At 39.7% G+C, this 17,107-nt stretch overlaps 1 protein-coding gene across 3 annotated transcripts in view; it reads right to left on the bottom strand.

Annotated features, from left to right (window-relative positions):
• pappaa (pregnancy-associated plasma protein A, pappalysin 1a) overlaps window positions 1-17,107 on the bottom strand; it is a 238,175-nt gene that overhangs the window by 42,373 nt on the left and 178,695 nt on the right. For 2 of the 3 annotated variants that reach the window (XM_057818700.1, XM_057818698.1), the window contains 5 exons: window positions 15,268-15,451; window positions 12,574-12,775; window positions 11,754-11,988; window positions 9,044-9,191; window positions 5,261-5,376 (listed from right to left, as the gene is read on the bottom strand). In XM_057818700.1, coding sequence (XP_057674683.1) covers window positions 5,261-5,376; window positions 9,044-9,191; window positions 11,754-11,988; window positions 12,574-12,775; window positions 15,268-15,451 — 885 coding nt within the window. The remainder of the gene's footprint in view (window positions 1-5,260; window positions 5,377-9,043; window positions 9,192-11,753; window positions 11,989-12,573; window positions 12,776-15,267; window positions 15,452-17,107) is intronic. The other variant, XM_057818699.1, reaches the window with a different exon arrangement.

Raw genomic sequence — 17,107 nt, 5'->3', positions numbered from 1 at the left:
TTGTTGTGTGTTTTCCACCCGCGATCGGACACTTAGAGCCAGTTGTGTGGTTGTTTGAACGATGTGCTAATGATAGCGAACGCATGCTAACCTGTTACTTATTACTAATAGTACCTAATTATCATTTATTTACGTTGATGCAAACCTGTTTTCTATCGAGGACCAAATTGATTCAGCAAATTATACGGACGTCCAGCATTGTCTTTTGCGAGTTCGCTGTATAGCCAGGACAGACCGTAGCGTAGCACAGTATATTCACATTTCGTTGTTCATGCACTGTACACTGTACATTTATTTAGCATGTTGTTCTCTATTGTATTTTTATATTAAATTGCCTTTCAAGATGACATGTCTGTTCTATGTGTTGGATTTTATCAATTAAATTTCCCCCAAAAATTCGACTTATACTCCGGTGCGACTTGTATATGTTTTTTTTCTCTTCGTTGGGCATTTTATGGCTGGATCGACTTATACTCAGGAGCGACTTGTAGTCCGAAAAATACGGTAACTAGCAAAATTATTTTTAAATGTACTGCCATATTAGTCATTTGTTCATTTGAATCAGTTTGTCACTAGTCCACGTCCAATCCATTTTAATCAGGAGGGCGGGTATTCGCTGCCAACCCTCTCTGTTCAAATGGATTGGGCGTGTATCACCGTCAAGAGCAATCATTGAGTTAAAGTGCCTATGACAGCAAAAATCATGTTTATTTCATATTTCAGGCAGTATTTTATGCTCCTGAATGAAATGGACCGCTTCAATGTGTATGGAAGCCATCGATTTATATATTCAATTTTTTGAATCCCGCGCCATTAAAATGAGTGACTCCCGAATTGAGGAAGAATACAAATGTGACGTCACCCCGGTCAGCATCTCACAATACAACATTGCTTTATAGCATGCAGATGGACTGCAGATTCAGCTGTTTTTGTGGGTTAATTTGCTTATTTTCCGTATCACGCCAGCCAAATGTGCTGCAGGTTTTTGTTGCTGCACCAGGGAGAGGCGTGTGAGCCTTTTTGGGTTTCAAAAAGTTTCCGTTCACCACGGAGATTGTCCAAAACAAGTCCGACAACTGTGGGACCACTGGACTTACGAGGAATTGAGTAAACTACGTGTTTTGTATTATGTCAAATACTGGGATCATGGCACATGTTTTAATAAGGAGGTGGCTTGCATTTTGTGGCTAACAATGCTCCTTGTCCACCAAGAAGACCACTCTGCCAACAAGCAGCGGCTTGTCACACACACCCCTCGGTCCTCTTGTCATGCTCACAGAGAGCGCGCTATACTCGGCTTATGCTCGTGCAGCCCCCTGCTCTCATCTGCGGTTCTACACATCAACTTCCAGCCCCCTCTTCATGTGACCGGCAATAGACCACTATCCTCGGGTTGGGCTCGAGCAACCACGCGCTCCTCTGCTGATGGCCGGTTTGTCAGGCGGTCATTCTCTAGCTACTTCCCCGGCAACGAGCACTCCGTCCCGCAGCAGGGGAACTACGAGCCGAAACTTGCTCGCCGCCGGAGGCTGGCCGATCAGTGAAGGCTGTCACCCTCGCCGCCGTGTGTGACATGAGTTGGGGTAGTTTTGTGCTATTTTTCGTTTTCAAAAGGCGAAAAAGATTGGAACAGCCGCTCGAGGTCATTCTCCAGCTGCTTTCCCGGGAACGAGCACTCCTACCTACAGCGGGGGAACAACGAGCTGTAACTTGCTCGCCACTGGGGGGTTGACTGACTGGTGAGGACAATCAACCCTGCCACTGTGTGAACATGCCGGCTAGCTGTCATGCCTCCTGTTTTATCTACGCTCTTTCCTCCATCTCCAAAGCCGGGGCAGGGAAATGACAAACGCAGGACTAACTCCGGTGGCATAAAATACCGTTCGGGAGGTGCAAGAAGTCAACAGTTTTAACCATTATGCAGTAATTTTGACCCGTCGTACTGAATAAATGCATTTTTAATATTTCATATTCCATTTAGCACAAGACTGTTATTAGTCAAGACCATGCCATTTATTTAGCAATTGGGGAAAAATAAGATGAAAAAATAACATCCCGTAAAAATATTGGAGTAGAGGGATTGAAACAATGACATTTTGCTGCTCTCGTCGTCGCATTTTCCTCGTTCTGAATCTTCCACCTCAAAGGGCTGAATTCTAAATCAGATGAAATTGTGACCCTGCCGATGTCATCCTTCAGCTGGGGACGCTAGAGCGCTATAATGACAGGCGGGGCTATACGGCAGATTAAAAGACTAATTTCTTGTCATCTGCACTTTGCCAAATTGTTGTATATAGTTGAATCTCGTCAAAATATGATTCTAATTCACGTAATAATGCTATTTAAGATTTTTTTATGCCGTTACAGGCACTTTAATAGACGCTTATATTCAACTGAGGCACTGTATACAAGATCAATTAATGTTGTTTTGGTTAGATCAGTTTAACTTGGATTAGCACTTCAGTCAACAAAACTATGTTTTATTCACCACTCTCTTTAGAACAACTCAAAAAACAATTGAAAAAGAATCCAGACACTACAGAAGAACAAACAGAAGTTGAATGAAAAACTGGAGGGGAACCAAATTTTCCACTGGACAGCTCATACGGCGTTCTATCATGCATTTTAACACACAAGTGAAAGAAAAAGCACCCTTGTAGTCTAGGAGCGTCTGTGAATCTACCCTTTAATAAAGCCTTCAACACATGAACAAAAACATTCATTACATGTCAATCAAAGAGTAAGGAAATACCATTAAGATCTCCAGTGCTGCTATAAACATAAACTCTTCCAAATAAAACTGTATCCTGTGTTCTCAGTGCAGGTCAGAGCACTATAAATCCAACCCATCCCAGCGGGATAAAATAACCACTTCACCTCGAAATAACACCCCTAAATAATAACCCCCCCTATGAGCCTTAATCTAAGAGAGTTGACATGGTTTTCCTTTGCGGCCGCAAACAAAAGCTGTTTATTATTTCGCCAATATCAGCGGTGCGTACAGCAAGATGCGGCTTAAAGAATGATGGAGCACCTCAATTCACTCAGGAGCCGAAACTTTCTGCCCCTACTGTACATTCCGCTTGTTCTCATTGCTAACGCAATGATGTCATCCAGAAAGCCCTTCCCCTCCCTTTCTCTCTCACTCCTTTCGCTTCTCTCAGCAGGGCCGTAAATCATGATAATCCATGATGGTTGCCTGGCTTCACCCCTCACTATCTATGTGATCCTCACCCGCTCCAAGCCTCCCGGGGCACTGATACCACGTAAAAATAGATCCCCATCTCAGCACCACCTTAGACGATGTAATAGATATATAGAAAATGACTAATTCCGCTAGAAGCTCGACAGGCTAATTTTGCTGATAAAGGGGAAGGCGGGAGATTGGGTGGGGGGCCGCAGAGTCGTTAGCGACACGGGGCCGAGAGAAAGTGGAGGGACGCCTAAGTGGGTCACGGTGAGAACTGAACTACAATTGGTTTAACCCTTTATAGGGCAAGTCGCTAGTTTTGGTCGTTTTTAAATAACTTTAATATCATAACCTGTTATTACATAATTATGTTGATATTATTATTATTATTATAAAGTTTTATTCATTATTAAGTATATTTATGAAAGAATAAAATGTTAATAAAAGCTAAATTTACTAGAAAATGTCATTTCTGCAGGAATGGTGTGGGGATACTATGCACTGCTGGTCAGTAAACTCCTGCAGGTAATTTCTTGTTGATTTTGCGACATTTTTGGGTGACTTCCTGTTTATTTAGGTTCAATTACAGGTCACTTCCTCTTGATTTTGGAGCATTTCGGGGTCTCTCCCTGGTGATTCCGATTCATTTCTGGAAGATTCCAGGATATTTGGTCACTTTCTGTGGATTTGGGGTCGTTTGTGGTTACCTTCCTGTTGATTGTGGGGTCATTGTTGGGTGACTTCGTTTTTTTGTTGGTCAGTTCTGGTTTATTTTGGGCCATTTCTGGATGACTTTGTTTGTTTTGGTCACTCCCTGTTTATTTTGGGGCATTTATGGATAGTTTATTTATTTTTTTAAATCATTAATAGTATTTAAATAGTTCAATAACTAACTTAACTCATTAACTGCCATTGACGGCTATACACGTCCAATCCATTTGAACTGGGAGGTGTTGTCACCGAATGAAAGAACATTCATTTGCAGCCATCCCTTTTAGTTCAAATGAATTTGGATGTCTACTAATGATAAATGGGAAAGAACCACATTCTTGGACGTTATCATCTTAAATGACACTGGTATCACCATTAGTGAGTCCTATTTTCAAGTCATTGACTATTTAGAAGTGAAAGAATTAATTCATAATCTTCCAGCTAAAGGACCAAACAATCAAAATGCCTACTTGTATGCAATCCACTGAGCCAAACTCCAACAGCAAAGGCACACGTCTCAATTTACCATTTAGCACAAATCATATCAATTACGCACATCCATGAAAAACAGATCATTTAATGTCCTCGTGACTGCTGACTCAGCGTGACTCTGAAAAGGGTTTTAGAAAGAAAGCAAACCTTGACAATAAAGCCTAGCCACGAATATATCACCCATAAAGTTAACCCATATACCCACACCTAAACTGTGTGTAACGACCTAACATTAGCTCTTAACCTCACCTAACTACTAATCCAGTTTGAAATTTGGCCAAATTGAGGGTCTCAGAGTGGAATTTTAAGTCACCTGAGTCTTTTCCGCCATATATAAATATTTAAATGTTGGCGTCAAGTGGGTAATTATGTATTTTTTAAGATGTATAATTAATCATTGTATTTTTTATATTCTTTTAATATACTTTTTTATGAATAAAATAGCATTTAAGTCATTGCCAAATGAACGTTCATTCCCAGTCAAAATGAACTGGACGTCCAGCGCCATCAATGGCATTCAATGACTTGAATGAATGCTCTTTAAACTCAAAGTGCAATTTATTCCATTCTGAGAATAACACAGGATAAACCGATGTGTAAGTTTGACTTGTCTGCGCATTCTAAAAATATCAGTCTTGATCGCTATTAGGTATTTGTCAGAGGGTAACACCATGTTCTGAAAAATGTCTGAGGGGTTGCCACGTTTCGGACCAAAACATTTGGAAGATAAAAGCTGAGTACATAGTGACGGACGGTGCGAGGATGTCGACACCATACGGGAAATTCCTTAAAGGAGAGTTGTGGATCACAGGCCTTTGTCAAGTGCGTCTGTCACAACAGCGAAGCGGACTAACTCCTTCAACGTACCTTGACCTTGTGTGGGTTTCTCCAATGCTCCTCGAGTACACTCGCCACAGTCATGTTGCTAGGGAGTATCACTACGTCGTCGCTGATCTTCCTGCACTTCAGATCACACTCCTCGCCTGCAAGAGATGGCAAATCAAAGTCAAAACAACACTCGTATTTAAAAAAAATAAAATAATGGAATGTATGTCCAACTTGTTGAAGTATAGATTTTTTTTATGTAATGAAGCATAGATAGAATAAATTAATACATTTCAAAGTACTGTTTTGCAAAGCCCAAGCTCCTCAGTTGTTTTCCTGCTGTTATTGACAGGAAATCTGTTGGAACTTAGATATTCTGTCACTGCATCAATTGCACAGCAATTGTTCAGCCTTCCTACAGTAGTGGTATCCTTGCATTGCTTCACAGCTCTGTGTATTTAGTCATGCGAAAAAAAATAGGACACCCCATTAAATATTCAGTTCTTTATTAAGAAATGTTCACATATCAATGTCTGATTTTGTTTCTCTCTGGAAAAGAAAGTTATTTAATTCCAGGTAAAAAAGAAAAATTAACATTGTTTTATTTATTAAACCAAATATATCAACAAAAATGGATATTCTAACTGAGGAAAAAGTTATGACACCCTACCACCTAATAGCTAGTGTTACCCCCTTTTACCCCCTTAACTTCAGTGAGACGCTTTTTGTAGCCATCTACCAGTCTTTGACATCGGTCTGAAGAAAGTTTGCCGCTCTCCTCAACGCAGAATACTTTCAGCTTTGAGATGTTTGAGGGGTTTCTTGCTTGTACAGCACATTTCAAGTCATGTGGTGGATTTACTGGTATTTTTTGGGTCATTGTCGTGTTGCAGGGTCCAGTTTCACTTCAGCTTTATTTTTTCACCGATGATTTCACATGTTCCTCAAGCACCCTCTGATACATGATAGAATGATGATGAATTCTAGGATGTTGAGCTGGCCAGGTCCTGCTGTAGCAAAGCATCCCCAAACCATGACACTTCCAGCTCCATGCTTCACATTTGGTATGAGGTTCTTTTCCTGGAATGCCGTATTGGGTTTACGCCAAACATGTCCTCTGTTCTGGTGTCCAGATAATTAAATTTTAGATTCATCTGTCCAAAGAAAATGATTCCAGAAGTCCTGGTCTTTGTCTACATTCACGCTGGCAAACTTCAGTCTGGCCTTCATGTTCTTCTTGGAAAGCAAAGGTTTCCTCCTTGCGCACTTCCTATGAAGGTTAAACTTGTGAAATCTGTTTCTGATTGTAGAAGCATGTACTTTCACATCAACAGTAGCAAGAGCCTGCTGTAGGTCCCGTGATGACATTTTAGGGTTTTTGGAGACATCTTTTAGCATCTTGCGGTCTGCTCTCGGGGTGAACTTTCTTGGACGGCCTGACATGGGCATGTTGGCAGTTGTTTAGAATGTCCTCGACTTGTAGACTATTTTCCGGACAGTGGAATGGCTGGTTTTATATTCTTTTGAGATCTTTTGAAATACCTTACCAGACTCATAAGCATCTCCAATCTTCTTTCTGAAGGCCTCAGACAGCTCCTTTGATCTCACCATGGTGTTCTCTCTCACTTCAACAGTCAGTCATTGTGTGAAATATTCTGTGTTGAGGAGTTTAATAAACTTTCTTTACACCGATGTCAAAGACTAATAGGAGCTACAAAAAGCGTCTCACTGAAGTTATTTCAGCAAAAGGGGGGTAACACTAGCTATTAGGTGGTACGGTGTCCTAACTTTTTCCTCAGTTAGAATATGCATTTTTGTTGATATATTTGGTTTAATGAGTAAAACAATTTTAATTTTTGTTGTTCGCCTGCAATTAAATCACTTTCTTTTCCAGAGATAAAGAAAAACAGGATCAGACATTAATATGTGAACATTTCTTAATAAAAAACGGAATATTTAATGGGGTGTCCTAATTTTTTCACATGACTGTATATGACATGTACACATTAGAAAAATAAAAAAGTTATGCTATTTTTATACTTTCAGTAGACATCTATTAAAAAGAGTTTCTCCCATGTTAACAGAAAGGGGTCGGATTCGATTTGGTTGCATTTATTTGCAATTAAATCTTTACCTGTTTTTTATTTTCTTTTTTACATTGATTGCTTGTGGTACAACAGTAAAATACTGTAAAGGACACTCTCAGGGATTATGAGGAAGTGCTTCTATAGCAAAATGTGTTGTCTTTAATATCACTGGCTGTTAGATGCTCAAATGTAAAAACTAAAGCTAAAATTTTAACCTGTTATGTTACATTTGACCTCTAAAGCACTATATGCTACGGGGCTAATTTTTGCTTCCATTTCAAGCTGTACGAGCTATCTGTATGTATTTGTACAATTTACATTGAAGTGTAATTGTGTAAAAAAAAGCAGAGCTTCATGGAGTGTGATATGTAAGATTAGTGGACAAAAATAGTATTGCAACCAGGATCAACATAGTTTGGTTTGGTTTTCAGTTGTCTTCATTGACCGGACGCATATCCAAATCATATACTTGTTTTATTTCTGACTTTGTCATGGTAATTCAGACTTTTTGTAAAACTTGTAGCAGCCTTAGTTTAAGAAGTCAAACACAGAATGGATCTTGTAATTGGCTGACTGGTGTTGGGTGGGACAACTATAGTAAACAGAATCAAAACAATAACAATTTTTACGGGCTGACAATCAACTTTAAAAATGTTTAAAGTGTGTTCAAAGCGCCTTTAAATATTGCATGAAATAAAAATACAGTTCATCGGAAGCAGAACATTTTCAGCAATGTATTACCATACATCATCAACACACATCGTTATTAGAGGTGGGAATCTTTTGGCACCAAATGATTCGATTACAATTCAGAGACTCCGATTCGATTATAAATCGATTTTTGATGTTAACACCACCTCACCCCCCGCGCTTTTAATGTTTTGTACATTAGTTTAAAAATTGTTCAAAAATCCTCTCAGGCTAAACCAAACTAATATTTCAGTATCATGTTAACAGTTTAAAACAGTAAATAAAATACTCAAGTCCCATTCTGTATCACCAGCTTTAAACTACATTCGATTAATTTAATGATGTGAATCAACCGTTAAAGTTGTTAAAATTCTCCCGTTATTTCATAATTTTTCTTCTGTCTACTTTCGACAAGTAAAAGTTTTAACACTGTTTCATCATTTACAGATGGATTCAAGTTATGATTTTGCCGATTTAGGAGTATTTTACATAAAAAGTTAATTAGGTTCACTACAACAGAGCCTTCTAGAGAAGTCTCTTGCTTTAAGATGGCGGCTGTTAACAACGCAGAAACTACTAAACGGCAAGTCTGTCATTTGCATCTAGTTTTTTTTACATGTTCTACCGGCGCCGTCGTCTGTCGTTTTGCATCTACTGTAGTTCTACATATATGTGATATCTACTATAGCCGTATGTTGCCGTATGTTTGTAGCAACTAGCAACTGTGCGTTGTTTGAAGCAGCTGTCGGCCCCAGTCAGGTATTGTTTTTTTTTTTTTTTTTTTTTTTTTAATTTAGCGGCATGAGTTGAACATGATATTTACTCTCGGTCCGTTCCTCATTGCCTTCCAAAGACCGCGCTGACTCTGTTTTAGGTCTGCTTTACCTGGTATAATTCAATAATCGGAATTTGGATTTTTTTGAATCGTTCTCGAATCTTCCACGGCCGAATCGCGAATAATCTCAGAATCGGAAATTTCGCACGCCTCTAATCGTTATCGCAAATTTTCTTGAAATGTCATGAAGGAATTTTGAGGCTTTATACCCACCTATGCCATGTCCATGCCTGCATGAGTATTGAACATCAGGATGCAGGTTTTGAGGTAAAGAACACTGCCCTTTGCTGGTAGGGCAGAGGCGGAAGGACCCCGTCCAGTTGCCGTCCTTCCTGCAGCGGATTGCATTGGATCCCACTCCCTACGAAAACAACGCATACATCAACCCGCTGGGCCAACTGCCAAGGCAATGACATTATCTGAGAACACCATGCCATCATCCTGTTGCAAAAAGGAGGAAATACAATCTAACTTTTATCTGGCATCCAAGCCATGGGTCTTGAGAGGCAGAGACGATTAAAAGGTGTATACATTTCAGAATTCCATAGCAAGCAGGGCTGTTGTGAAAATCGATAGCCTTCTGTATAGAATAGCATCAAAGTAAGGGTTGCGATGGGAGTCTATAAGTAAAAAAACAGCCAATGGAACAAGTAAAAAAAAAAAAAAAAGGCATTCATTCATGGTCAGACTTTTTTTGTGGTGTACGTCCAAACGTGGTGTCCAAATATATTTCTGCTGTGAATTTTAAAGAGTTTATCACTAGTACACGTCCAATCATACGCTGCCTCGCCTCCCAGTTCAAATGGATTGGACGTCTATTGCCGTCAATGGCAATTAACGAGTTCATTCATGCAATAACATTAAAGTAGGAAGGTTGTTGATTGTTTTACATCTTACTTTAAGTGTTGCAAGTGACTTCCATTACTGTGTGCTAAAAAATAATATATACAGTGGTATGAAAAAGTATCTGAACCTTTTGCAATTTCTCACATTTCTGTGTAAAATCCCCATCAAATGTGATCTGCTCTTTGTCAAAATCTCACCGAATAAAATAGTGTCTGATTTAATTAAAACCACCCATACATTTATAGGTTTTCATATTTTAATGAGGATAGTATGCAAACAATGACATAAGAAGGGAAAAATAAGTAAGTGAACCCTCTGCCTAAGGAGACTTAAAGAGCAATTGAAACCAATTTTTACCATACATTTTCAGTCAGGTGTGTGCCCAATCACTGATGAGTGGTTTAAAGCTGCCCTGCCCACTATAAAACACACACCTGGTAAGAAATGTCTTGATTAGAAGGATTGTCTGATGTGCATCATGGCTCAGTCAAAAGAGCTGTCGAAGACCTGTGACTAAGGATTGTTGATTTGTATAAAGCTGGGAAACCATCTCTGCAAGTCTGGATGTTCATCAATTGACAGTCAGAGAAGTTGTCTACAAATGGAAAGAGTTTGACACTGTTGCTTCTCTCCCAATGAGTGGCCGTCCACCAAAGACGCCGCCAAGAGTTCTGTGCAGAATACTCAGAGAGGTAAAAAAAGAACCCTAGAGTGTCTGCTAAACACTTCCAGAAATCACTGACACAGTCCAATGTCTCTGTGCACACAACAAGTATCTGTAAAACTATGACCAAGAATGCTGTTCATGAGACTCCACGGAGGAAGTCTAAAAAAACATTCTTGCTTTGTTAATATTAAAAAAAAAAGGCACTTTGACATTCCACAGAAGTTTTGGCCAAATATTTTGTGGACTGATGAAACCAAAGTTAAATTGTTTGGGAGTAACACACAACGTCATGTGTGGAGGAAAAATGAAACAGCTCAGCAACATCAACACCTCATCCCCACCGTGAAGCATGGTGGAGGGACCATGATGATTTGGGGCTGTTTTACTGCCTCAGGGCCTGGACAACTTGCAATCATTAATTGAGGAATGAATCCAAAACTTTATCAGGATGTTTTGCAGGAAAACCTGCGCCCGTATGTCAGACAGTTGAAGTTAAAAAAAAAAAAAAAAAAAGATGGAGTCTGCAGCAAGACAATGATCCAAAACACAAAAGTAAATCAACTTCAGAATGGTTCAAGAAGAACAAAATACACGTTCTGGAGTGGCCATGTCAAAGTCCAGAATTGAACCCCGTTGAGATGCTGTGGCCTGACCTAAATACAGCGATTCATGCCAGACATCCCAGGAATCTGACTGAACTACAGCAGTTTTGTAGGGAGTGTTAGTTAGATAAAATTGGATGGGCCAAGATTAGTCCTGATTGATGTGCCACACTGGTCTGCAGCTACAGGAAGCATCTGGTTGAAGTTATTGCTGCCATAGAGTTGGCCACAAAATATTAAATGTGATGGTTCGCTTACTTAGTTTTCCCCTTTCTGTCAGTGTTTGCATACTACCCTCATTAAAATATGAAAACCTTTAAGTGTTTGGTTGGTTTTAGTTCAAGCATACACTGTTTTTCCATCTGTGTGATTTTCACAAAGATCAGATCACATTTTAAGGTGATTTTATGCAAAAATGTCAGAAATTCCAAAAGGTTTAGATACCACTTTTCATATTTTTTCACTTTTTCATACCACTGTAATAAACATTTTTAGAGTAAATCAACTGTCTAGGTAGCTCCTGGAAGTCAGAAGTGAGGCCTACATTTACACCTCAGGAGATTAAATAAGGCCAAAGGGCCAACGACGAGAGAACTGACACTTGAACCGGGCAATTATATTTTTACATTTTATGTTTACGTATTTACTGTTCATCTCTCCGTATATATCGCAAAGAACGGTCAGTCAGAGAGGAAAGGAGTTCGTAATGAAGACCATGTTTTTGGTTGATCTACAAGTGGCGTAACGGGGAAATGCATAAAAGAAAAGAAAAGTAAGGAAGACAAAGAGAGGAAAGAGATGGACAGACCTGCTTGCATGGAGCGTGCAGCAGCCTCACCGTGTGGGCGGAGCCTCCATTGACGGCATTAGCGCTATTACCGGCCTGGTCTGAGCAGTTGAGCCGGCAAATGCTATCAAAGCGGAAGCCGTCGGTACAGTGGTAGGAACCGTGGAAGATGGGCGGCGGGGGCTCGCAGGTCACTGGTTCACACGCCCCCTCCAGCCAACTGCCATCTTCAGTGCACTGACGCTTAAATGCGCGCCTAAACAAATCCAGTTATAACAGAATATTGAGAAAATGTAAAAAAAAAAAAAAAATCAGTTTCTATTTACTGCCATTGACAGTGACGTTAAAAGATTTGAACTGAAATGGCTAGTATTAAATGATCATGTTTCAGATCCATTGACACAGATATATTTCCAATCCATTTGGACTGAGAGATGGGCTGGCAGCAAATAAACGTGAACAAATGTGCAAAAATGACGTAATTTTTTTTTATAAAAATGAAAAAAAAAAAACATAAAAAATGTTGAAAATTATGCAAAACTGGAAAAAATTTGGTCAATCAAAATTTGGGCTACTTTGGCGGGCCGTTGTAATCTTGGCTGAGGATTTCAAATGTTTGCGTTTTCAGCCCCATCTCAGTCGTAACGATATGGACATTTAGGAACATTTTTGTATTTTCACAGGTATCGTTGTCATGTAAACAGCCCTTAAGTTTCAGTGTTGTAAACCATAATTTGACAACATTACTTTGTGTTCGATGTAAAAACAAGCGAAAAAACTGGTTTGTCTATCACCGTCAATGTCAGCCAGTAACTTGATCAAGAACTGCTTCCATTTTTACCTCTTGGGTTTGTTAGTCACATGGTAGCCTGGCCTGCACTTGTACTTGCACAGTGTTCCCACTTTGAGCCCCGTCTCGTTGCAGCGTTTGGTCTGAAGTACAGCATTGGGCACGGGTGGAGGAGCGGGGCAGCGAAGCTCGCACAGAGCCTCTGGGAAGGACCAAAGACCATCCTCGAGACAAGTCAGAGTATTGTTGGTACCTGGTAAAGGAATTACAGCAAAACAATGTGCAGATTAAAGGACCATTAAAAGGTTAAAATGTTAGTGGCGTCACACGCGCTTGGCTCCTGATCCCAATTCTGATGTATGGTATCGGCCAACACTGTATAAATAACCCCTTTTTTTTTTTTTTTTTTTTTTGGATATGCAAAATAATAATTTGAATGTAAACTAATTCTATCATGGCTTGGTCAGACACTGCTCAACTCATTGGCAGCACTAGACGTCCAACCCATTTGAAGTCTGGGTCTAGCAGCAAATGAATGAACTTTCATTCGCTGCCACCTGACCAAATGGATTGGACGTCTACTCGTGATAAACTGATCTAAAGTCAGATCAGAAGAATGACTGGAAGCCACAGGGTTGGATGTTTATCATCATTTTGGGAAGGCCAACAAGCGATTTCTTTTTTACAGCGGCATGCTAGCTGATGGCCATCTTGGGTATGGCAAGCAGCGTTTGTAAATTAGGCACGTTATTTCTTAGTATCCCCCGATACCAATTATTTCATTTTGGTCTCATATACACTGCTGGCCAAAAGTATTGGCACCCCTGTAATTCTGTCAGATCATGCTCAATTTCTCCCAGAAAAATGATTGCAATTACAAATGCTTTAGTCGTAATATCTTCATTAATTTTGCCTACAATGAAAAAAACACAAAAGAGAATTAAAAAAAAAAAATCATTATCATTTTACACAAAACACCAAAAATGGGCCGGACAAAAGAATTGGCACCCTCAGCCTAATACTTGGTAGCATAACCTTTAGACAAAATAACTGCGAACAACCGCTTCCGGTATCCATCAATGAATTTCTTACAATACTCTGCTGAAATTTTAGACCATTCTTCTTTGGCCAGGTATCTAAGATTTGAACGCTGCCTTCTCCAAACTGCCATTTTCAGATCTCTACACTGGTGTTCTATGGAATTCAGGTCTGGACTCATTGCTGCCGCCTTTAAAAGTCTCCTGTGCTTTCTCGCAAACCATTTTCCTGTGCTTTTTGAAGTGTGTTTTGGGTCATTGTCCTGCTGGAAGAACCATGACCTCTGAGGGAGACCCAGCTTTCTAACACTGGGCCCTACATTATGCTGCAAAATTTGTTGGTAGTCTTCAGACTTCATAATGTCATGCACACTGTCAAGCAGTCCAGTGCCAGTGGCAGCAAAGCAACCCCAAAACATCAGGGAACCTCCGCCATGTTTGACTGTGGGGACCGTGTTCTTTTCTTTGAAGGCCTTGTTTTTTTCCCCTGTAAACTCTATGTTGATGCCTTTTCCAGAAAAGCTCTACTTTTGTCTCATCTCAGAACATTCTTCCAAAACGTTTTTGGCTTTCTCGGGTATGTTTTGGCAAACTCCAGCCTGGCTTTTTTATGTCTCTGGGTCAGAAGTGGGGTCTTCCATGGTATCCTACCATAGAGTCCCTTTTCATTCAGACGACGACAGATAGTATGGGTTAACACTGTTGTACCCTCGGACTGCAGGATAGCTTGAACTTGTTTGGATGTTAGTTGAGCGTCTTTATCCACCATCTGCACAATCTTTGGTTGAAATCTCTCATCAATTTTTCTTTTCCGTCCACATCTAAGGAGGTGAGCCTCGTGCCACCGGCTTTACACTTATTGATGACACTGCGCACGGTAGACACAGGAACATTTAGGTCTTTGGAGATGGACTTGTAGCCGTGAGATTGCCTATGCCTCCTCAAAATTTTACTTCTCAAGTCCTCAGACAGTTTTTTGGTCTTATTTCTTTTTTCCTTGCTCAATGTGGTACAAACAAAGATACAGGACAGAGGTTGAGTCAAATTTAATCCATTTTAACTAGCTGCAAGTTTGACTAGTTATTGCTACCACCTGTTATGTGCCACAGTTAAGTAACAGGTGCTGTTAATTACACAAATTAAAGAAGCATCACATTATTTTTCAAAGGGTGCCAATACTTTTGTCCGTCCCATTTTTGGACTTTTGTGTAAAATGATAATGATTTAATTTTTTTACCATTCTCTTTTGTGTTTTTTTTATTGCAAGAAAAATATATGAAGAAATTAGTACCAAATAATTTGTAATTCCAATCATTTTCAGGGAGAAATTGAGCCTTATCTGACAGAATTGCAGGGGTGCCAAAACTTTTGGCCAGATGTGTACTAGTATCAGTGCAACACTAGTTGTTAGCCATGTCATCTTGCTCTGTATCTCCTCCATTGCAATCATAAAAAATGCATAGCTTACCAAGATCCTAATGTGCATGAAAATTTAAATATGAAAACAATGTAAGAGAGGACATCGGCCTCATCTGTTTGCTTGTCTGACACTCCCAAGAGGAGAGCAATAGATTGCACTTAGCTTTGCTCCAGCTTGCTTATCTTTCTTCTTTTTTTTTTTCTCATTTAGCAAACCTCATTGAAGGTATTTTAAGGGCAACTGGGAAATAAACATTTATACATCCACAAGCAAGGCTGGTCAGCTCACCTACAAGCTGGGCAGGTTCACGGCACTGGAAAGTGCTCTTCTTGCCATAGGTGGTGCCCTCGGGGAATTGGAAATGGGCCGGGTGAACGTGGTATTTGTCAGGCAGACCACAGTCGACAGGCTCGCACGACACCTGTTTGTTCCACTTGCCGTTTGTGCAGGTAATGGTCACCAAAGAATGCGACTGAAAATAAGCACAGGTTATGATTAAAAGAAAAAAAAACTAGGCTAGAAATTACTTGCAGAATCAAATTTCACCATAAAGTGTAGCAAAATATTTGACAGTTTTACACTTGTAGACTTCCAATCCATTCAAACGGATTGGACATCTCGCGCCATCACTGGCAGCCAATGAGTTAAATACTCATGGCTCAGCAGGCGTGAGTTTGACACCCCTGCTCTAAGTTTTCAACACTGTAGACGAATAAAGATCAGCACATATTTTACATTTCATTTAGACTTCATAAACACTGTGAGAGCCAATCAGAGATTGGACTGACTTAAACAGTTGATACCCTTCAGACTTAACACAATGCAGGCTGACTTGGGTGGCAGTGCGTCAGTTTCTGGGAAACACACAGGATGTTTTGCAATAGAAATACCACGAAAGTATTTAAATTCCTGTGCCTCCATCTCATTCCAATATTTTCTTTCTTTAAACAGGGAGGCAATTAGTTTTGTTTGGTGGGGAAAAATACAAGAAAATTATGCAGTGACAAAATGATTTGACATACCAAGCTAATGACTTTATCTTAGCTGCATGATTTACTAATTGGCAGCCACCAAAGAGATATTCATAAATATAATCCCGACCAGTCTGGGACTCTCAACGAAAGAAAAAGACTAAAACATTTGTGCATTTAGAGCGATTCGGCAGTCAAAGCTCGGGATAACACAACATTAAACAGAGTAATTTTAACATTTACCTCTGCAGTCATAGACAACAGAGGAGCATGATATCCATTAACATTTCAAGTTAGCACAACGTAGGCCTAAAATTTGAGGTTAGGTTGTGCATTGACTTCACTATCAGTTGACAGGACACAGAGCTTGGGGCCGATCCGTCGGGGGCCAAATTTCAAAAACTTAAAAATCAAAATATTTTCAAAACCAAAGCCGCTAGCGACCTAAAATCACCAAATGCAGAGATAATCATCTATATTTTCAGGATCAAAAGCAATATTTAACTTATATAAGTTTTTGCCCAAAGTAGCAACTTAATTTTTAAAAAATTTAGTGCATGTTTTCAACAGCTTATAAATCACTCAATTTTCACATCAGAAACTTAATACTTGAGGAAAGCATGCACAATCATCTTAATTTTACTTAACAAAAGAAAAATTTGCATGTTTCTTTATACAATCACAACTTATTTAGGTTGAATTCCACTATTGTGTATACAAAATCAAACATGGCGGCCGTCACAAATCAAAGAGATTTTAAAGTTGCGGCTTTTCTATGGATATGAATGTACAACAGTCTTGATTCTTGGTTAAAAGCAAAAAACGGGCAGTTATCATTCAATTTACAAAAATATTTCAAGCCAAAGTTACACTAACTTTATCCATTTATGTGGTGACATATGGCACTTTGCCCTTTTCCCAGCGCTAGGTGGTGGAAGTTGCTGCCTAAGCAATTTTTCCTTCTGCGCCTTCTTTGCGCCCACATGAGAGTGAACCAATTCCTTCAATTCCAATTCTCTTGCCTTCCAGTGCATGCCTGATACAACACATTTCAGTGCTGCCATGTCAATCGTATTTTAGAACCCGGCGACTGGCCAATTTCGTTTTCCTTCGTGTTTGACAAAGCCATGTAGTCAGTTTGGTATCGGGATCATTTG

The sequence above is a fragment of the Corythoichthys intestinalis genome, chromosome 17, assembly GCF_030265065.1.
Source record: "Corythoichthys intestinalis isolate RoL2023-P3 chromosome 17, ASM3026506v1, whole genome shotgun sequence".
NCBI lineage: Eukaryota > Metazoa > Chordata > Actinopteri > Syngnathiformes > Syngnathidae > Corythoichthys > Corythoichthys intestinalis.
Note: the sequence above shows the minus strand (reverse complement) of the source record. Positions and strands in the feature narration are given on the sequence as shown.